This window comes from Helobdella robusta (genome assembly GCF_000326865.2).
Source record: "Helobdella robusta unplaced genomic scaffold HELROscaffold_10, whole genome shotgun sequence".
NCBI classification, from domain to species: Eukaryota; Metazoa; Annelida; class Clitellata; order Rhynchobdellida; family Glossiphoniidae; genus Helobdella; species Helobdella robusta.
Genome location: NW_008703571.1, coordinates 2961786 through 2969528, shown reverse-complemented (window position 1 = coordinate 2969528; position 7743 = coordinate 2961786). Strand labels below are relative to the sequence as shown.

The window sequence follows — 7743 nt, the reverse complement described above, 5'->3', positions numbered from 1 at the left end:
TATATATATATATATATATATATATATATATATAAATTTCGTCTTTTCAATTTTTCTCACTAGAATTTTCTAAATTTTGTTTGAAAAAAAATGAAGAAATTGTCATTTGCTGTGCAGACGTCGAATCAATTTGTTGTCCTAGATGAAACTGACTGTAATGACTGTATATATATATATATATATATATATATATATATATATATATATATATATATATATACATGCATGCATAAATACATACATATATTGGATTAATACTATCAGAATGGCAATTATTGATGAAAATTACAGCATATTCCGTGTTGGTTAGCTTTTTGTTTAATTTTTCGATTTTTCTAACGGTAGATCATAAACCATTGTAAAGTTTCTTGAGTTCAAAACCAAAATTGTTATTTATTTTAAGCATGATTGAACTTTTAAGCATGATTGAACTTTTGAGTATGATTGAACATTCGTTGTTCGAATTGATACGTTGTGTACGTGGCAGAATGCTCAAATATATATTATTATTATTACGGAAATTTATATAGTGCTTTTTAATTGTTGAAACTCAAAAGCGCTACTGAATCATAGACAAACAAGACGGACGTTCATTGTGCAAATAATTAAGTTTTAAGCTGACTTCGAAATTGTAAATATGGTGGGTTAGGGTCACGTAAGTAAGAATGTAAACTATTCCAAACAACCGGGCCAAGAACCGCAAAGATGCGTGAACCCGTCACTAACTTAGTAGTCGGGGTAAAAAATAAATTGCGCTCGGTTGATTGGAAGGAATATTTTGAAAAATGAGATTTGTTTGATTCCAATCTATCAATGAGATAGGGAGGTGCTGTATTATTGTTTGTTTCTTGTTTCGAAAAGTTGTCAAATAGTTGCTTTTGGTTTCAGGATAATTGCTTAATTTAATTTTGTTTAATTTAAATTGTAAAAGTGGTTATTTCGTTATTTTGTTGCAAATTTGAGTTAATTTTTTAATTACGTGTTGTATCTTTTGTCGACTTAAGAGATACGTTTTTTGTTTTTCATAAAACAATGGATACACGTGAAAATGTACTAAATGTACAAAGTCTGCAAAAGATAGTTTATGTTTGCAATGTTGCCAATGTGAATCTATTTATCATTCAACTTGTACAGCAATACCGGATAATGTCGTTATTTTTATACGTACAAGCAGCAATGTTAAATGGTTTTGTGACATATGCATCAAGACTACACCAAATTTCAAGTTGTTGTCCAAAGCAAATGAATTGTCAAAGAAAATTGATAAATTGAATGACTTGAATATTGCAATAAAGTCAGATATGGAAATTATAAAAACTGCCATTAATTCAAGCGAGGCCATGTTAAATAAACTTGGTGGTTCGGAGTCAGATTTGAATGACAAAATGCAGTCATTAAAACATGATATAAAGTCAACTTTTGCTTCGGTTGTTAGTCAAGAAGTCAAAAAGAACGTTGACGTTCTTAATGCCGAAGTTAAAAATGTACATAAAACTTTGATTGAAGCGTCCGATGTGAAAGATAGAGAATCAAATATAATGTTATTTCGACTGCCGGAAGGTGTCAACGATAAAGAGCGAGTTTTCAAAATTTTGAATCACTTAACGGATGACGCCATGTCTGATAAAAATGTTCTAAAAATTGTGAGATTGGGTAAAAAAACTGATGGCACGTCGAGACCTTTGCTTATCAAGTTGGACAATATCGCTGTTAAAAATCAAATTATAAAACGCACTTTTAAATTAAGTTCTCTGGTTGATCAATTTGGTCGAATTGACATTAGTCATGACTTGACTAAAGAACAGAGAGGTGAATTGAAAATTTTGCTAGATGATGCTAAGATTTTTTATTCAAGGTTCGCGGTTCTCCGGGAAGATGGAAGATTGTAAGATTCCCGGTTGGAAAAAAGTAAATTTTGATGGATTGGGCTGTGGCCGGACTGCTTTTAGGAGTGTGATGGATGGTGGTAGTAGTGGTGAAAGTCTTGGTTTTGATATATTTGCTGGTTCTAATGAAGTCGAATTAAATCTGGGTCTATTAAATATAAGGTCGATTTCTACAAAGTTTAATGTCGTTTATGATTTGATCTACGATGGATTGGATATTTTCGTTGTAACCGAAACTTGGCATGGGTCTTCAGATAATCCATCCATTGCACTATCAATGCCTCCTGGTTATCGTTTTGTGGATTGTGTGAGAAATTATGATCCTTTGCATGGTGGATTAATAATCTTTTTCCGTAACTGTTTGAGATGCAAAAAAATTGATTTACCTGCAGTTGTCACATTTGAGGTTTTAGCGGTCAAATTTACAACTAACAACAGGGAGTTTATATTGCTCGCTATTTATAGACCGGGTTCTGCTCAATTATCTACATTATTTTTTAACGAGCTGATATTGGTGCTAGAAAATGTAACAGTATTAAGTTCTCGTATTATTTTGACAGGTGATTTCAACGTTCACATTGAAAGGACTAACGATCCACATGCCGCTAGGCTAATTGATGTTTTTGAAAATTTTCAGTTTCAAAATCATGTAAAAGAACCTACGCACATACATGGTGGTACACTGGATTTAATAGTCACTTCAGTCAATCTTCCTGTCCAAGACTGTATAATATATCCAAGTGGAATCCACTCTGATCATGGTTTCATTAAAATTGCACTATCAATGACTCAAAATTGTACGTCAAGAATAAAAAAGTAGTCAAATTATGGAATCGTTTGAATGAGGATGAATTCGTTAAACTTGTTCTTGACTCTCCAATATCAAAACCATGTTCAACAGAGAATATTGATGAAGAACTGCAGTTGTTTACCAGCAAAATAAATTGTGTGATCAATAGAGTTGTACCAATCCATATGGTAGTCACCAATCGTGGTAAATTGGCACCGTGGTTTGATGATGAGTGCAGGTTTTGTAAACGTGCTTGTAGAAGAAAAGAACAAATTTTTAAAAATATTTTGCAACAAGTTCATCGTGAGGAATGGAGATGTGCTATGTGCTTTGAAAAATAAATCAAAACTTTTTTCAGAGAAACGTCACAAATATTGGACTAGGATTGTCGAAGAGAACAAGACAAAACCTAAAAATCTTTGGAAAGTTTTGAATAAAATTCTCTGCAGAGATCATAATAACAATCATTCTTCTAGTATGCATGAACTTACGCCAGATCGATTTATGTCCTTCTTCAACGACAAACTGAGTAAGGTGATAGCATCGAAATCAAAGTTCGGTCTAACTCGTCTGATTGCAGATCAAATCTCAAAAATTTGTTCGCAACATTTTCAGATGTTTCTGAAGAAGATATAATCAACATAGTAAAAAATTCACCAACAAAGTCTTCTCAAAAAGATGCAATACTGACTCACATACTCAAAAAGTTTATTAATCTATTTTCGCCATTTTTGACATTCCTTGTCAACATGTGTTTAAATCAAAGTAAATTTCCCTCTGTTTGCAAACATGCTATAATAACTCCACTACTAAAAAAACACAATCTTGATGAGAATAATGTTGAAAACTATAGACCGATATCCAATCTGTCTTTCATATCTAAAATAATTGAACGTGTGGTTGTTAAACAGATACTCACTCACCTTGAGAATAATCATTTAAAGCCGATTTATCAATCAGGTTTCAGGCAATACCACTCAACTGAAACGGCTCTATTAAAGGTTCCGTTTGATGTCTATGGGGCTATCGATCAACAGAAGACGTCTATGATGGTGTTCCTCGATATGTCATCCGCATTCGATTGTGTAAATCACAAAATACTTTTAGAGAGATTGTGCATTACTTTTGGATTTTTTGGTGCTGTGTTAAGGTGGTTTGAATCGTATTTGGTTGGTAGAACTCAGCAAGTATCATTTGGTGGTAAAGTGTCCGAGGTCAATATAGTTTTGTCTGGTGTGCCCCAAGGTTCGGTTCTGGGTCCTGTCATGTTTCTTCAGTATACATCTGAAGTATTCAAAGTGGTCGAATCATTTGGTTTCTCATATCATGCATTTGCGGATGATATACAAATCATTGTTACCAGTAAGCCTGGTACTTTCCGGGCCGAATTGGACAGATTGGTTGAATGTTTATCAAAGGTTGATTTGTGGATGCAAAACAATGCTCTTAAACTGAATCAAAGTAAAACGAAGTTTTTGCCGGTAGGTGCGTGGCAACAGCTTTTGAAGCTAGAAACTGATTCAATCATTATCAAAAACAGTGTCATCCCGTTTTGCCAAAAAGCTACTAGTCTGGGATTTATTCTAGATTCCAATTTGTCATTGAAAGATCACATTAGAATGCTTTCCGCTGAATGCATGTACCAAATAAGAAAGCTCAATCAAATACGTAGATCTCTTGACACTACTACGTTGCAGACTCTGGTTCATGCCTTCGTGCACTCACGAATTGATTATTGTAATAGCCTGTTTTACGAATTACCTGATAAACATTTAGCTGTGTTACAGTCATTGCAGAATTGTGCTGCAAAGGTTGTTGTCGGCGGTTTAAAATATGATCACGTACCACCAATACTGAAACAACTGCACTGGCTAACCGTAAAAAAAAAGAATAATCTTCAAAATATCAACTCTAGTCTACAAGTCAATAAATCGTCTTGCACCACCTCATTTGTCGGAAATGTTTGCAAAGAAGTTGGCACCTCCTTCTGGAACGCATCTGAGGTCTCATGATCTGAACCCGCTGCTAGTCCCAGTTTTGTGTCTTCATATGGGGTCTCGTAACATCGCCGTCTTGGGACCGTCTGTTTGGAACAATTTGCCTGCCTTTCTAAGAGATCCGGAGTTGAACCTGCCTGATTTTAAAAGAAAACTGAAAACTTACTTATTTTCGTTGTAATTCATTGAACTTACTTGTTTTAGTTATAACTGAGTGATTTATTTTGTTTATTGTGCGATGTTAGATTAAGGAAATAATGAAGACTGTTTTTTTTCTTAAAATTTTTTCGTTGAAATGCACTGATAACTCTTTATTTATGCTGATTATGCCATGATATTTTTTTTATAGCGCTTTTGAGATCCTTTGAATTAGCGCTTTATTAAATTTTTCATTAATAATAATAATAATATTGACACATTTAAACATCAAAACTGCTAACTTGAAGAAAACACGTTTCTCAACCCTCAACTTATTCAAAAAAGGCGTAACATAATCGAACCACGAACCACCGAAAACCAACTTGGCCGCACGATTCTGTATTGACTGAAGCTTTGAAAAAGACCTTTTGGTGACACCATAAAAAAGGCTATTGCAATAGTCCAGTCTGGAAAAAACGAAAGAGGAAATCAAACTTAAAAGAACAGACGTGTTTAGTGATTTTTTGACATTGCGTAACAAACGCAGTTGGTTGGAGCAGACCCTCACTAAATTACTAATATGTAAATCCATCTTTAGGTTTGAGTCAATAACAACTCCAAAACTACGGAGAGATGTGGAAAATTCAATGATGTCATTGCCAATACAGATTGATAAAATTTTGACCTTTGACAACTGTTGCCATTAACCAACCGGTAATATTTGTGACTTAGATTGATTTAACTTTAACTGATTCATACTCATCCAAGAGCTAATTTCGATAAGACAATCAATCAGTTTATTCAGAGAAGCATCAATCGAATCAACAGGACAAGATACCAATAACTGAAAATCATCAGCAAAGGCGTGGGAGCTGAACTCATATTGTTGAATGATATCAAAAACATCAGCAGTGTACATAAGAAACAACGGAGGTCCTAACACAGATCCCTGGGGACACCAAAAGATAGTTTGTTTACGCCAAAGAGAGTGTTGTTGTAAAAAAACCATGCTAGGTGCGGCCTAAAAGATAGGAAAAAACCATGATAAAACTGAATCAGAAAGAACAAAATTTGTGGAGAGTTTATACATAAAGTATAAAGTTTTGTTTACATCCGGTGTTGGCTTTATAACATTTTGTCTTTAAATTTCAAAATAATTTCGGCTTTAATTACATTTTTCGGAATATTTTTTATGTGTATTATATGTTATCTATAAGTTAGGTTTGCAAACTATTAATTATTTTTGAGTGTTAACATTGTTATTAAATATAGTCACTAAATTAGGGTTAGGCGCACGACTAGAGGGGTTGTGAGTTAATGCCTTGTGCTATAAGGAAACAACCCGGTCACTTTTTGTATTTGTTGTGGGTGTGTTTTGTTTGTTTTTTTTTTGTTATTTGTTTTGCACTTGAGTTTGAGATGGAGACTACAACAAGGGAAAAAAGTGGAAAAGGAAATAAAAAGATGTTGGTAAAAGAGGTGACTAGCGTTGTATGTAATGGTTCCTTTCCGTATAAAACCGTTGGGCTTACTGATGAATTGAAGGGAAAAGTTAATGAGATTCTAAACTTAAGCTGGAGCTATGATGATTGTCTGGTTCACGTTAAGAATTTAAAGGTTACAAAGAGTTGAATGCTAAGCGGAGGGAAATGAAGGAGAAACTGGTTGGGTTAAAAGATAAACGTAATGAGATGGTGAAGCAAATTTCAGCCTTATCTGATAAAAATGAAACAAAATTTATAGCACTGCAAAGTGCAATTGTTAACATGTCTAAAGATTTAAAAGCTTCTCTCAATAAAAATTTGGCTCAAGTTGCAGGTGAGATGAAAAACAAAGTACAGGAGGTTAATAGAGAAGTGTCAACAATTTGTAAGACTATTGAAAAAATAAGTGATGGTATTAAAATTAATAATGATTTGGAGGAGAGAATGCATAACATTATTATATATCAGCTGAAGGAATGTAATGACAATGATAAGGTTATTTGCAACAGCCATGATAGAAAGCAGATTTTAGAGATATGTTCTCAATTATTTGATGGTTACATTAAAGAGAGTAGCATAAAGTCTATTTTTAGACTGGGTGTCAGAAGTGATAAGGTTAGACCAGTCATGGTTAAATTTTATGACAAAAGAGATAAAAAATATTGTCATTGAAAACCTTAAGAAAATTAAAGAATTGAGCAGTAGTTTGAGGTGCATTGGAGTTAATTATGACCAAAACAAAGAGCAGCGGGAGAAAAGGAAAGAGTTAGTCATAGAAACTAAAAAGTTGCAAGCTGATAGTAAAGGGGAATTCCAGTTTCGGGTAAGGGAAACTCCTACAAAAATTAGAGTTGTAAAAATAAAAATGATTTAAGTTTGGTAGGTGTTGGTAGGTGTTGATGTTAATATTTATTATTCAAATGTGGATTGTAACATCAACAAAATGAATGAAATTAAATTTTGGTTGGATCATTGTAATGATTTGAGTGATATTATTGTTTTTACTGAGACAAATGCTGTTGATCCTGGGCATGACATAAAATTGCATCCATGCTGCCTTGCGTGCTTTTGAGCAAAAGGCTAAGCCCACCGCTTATAACTGGTAATTGTCGTCAGGATGGGTGTCCGGATGTAAAAACTTTTCCCCAAATTATTCCTATGCCATTACAAAGAAAAACAACGGCCTCTAGTCCCCAGCAGGCCTTAAGTGGTCAAGGGGTGCCAAGAATCACTGGGAAGTATGCAATAGCGGAGGGATGTTGCAGAAAAATTCAGAATGGCTCCTTTATGGTACTTAGACTTGGATCACTGACTGGCCGCAGCATGGAAATCGCAGAAATGCTTGAGCGTAGAAGGAATGACATCTGCTGCCTCCAGGAGACCCGATGGAAATCGAATGGTGTTTGTCATGTCAACTCAGACAAAAAAATATAAACTATTCTGGAATG

At 34.1% G+C, this 7743-nt stretch overlaps 1 protein-coding gene across 1 annotated transcript; it reads left to right on the top strand.

Annotated features, from left to right (window-relative positions):
* Positions 1-265: 265 nt before the first annotated feature.
* HELRODRAFT_166756 (hypothetical protein) lies at positions 266-7729 on the top strand (the record flags this gene model as incomplete). The annotated part of the gene is made up of 7 exons (XM_009011972.1): positions 266-305; positions 1135-1809; positions 2279-2412; positions 6225-6428; positions 6764-6910; positions 6978-7118; positions 7412-7729. 7 exons carry the CDS (start codon positions 266-268, stop codon positions 7727-7729), a joined length of 1659 nt encoding a protein of 552 aa, XP_009010220.1.
* Between the last annotated feature and the right edge of the window lie 14 nt (positions 7730-7743).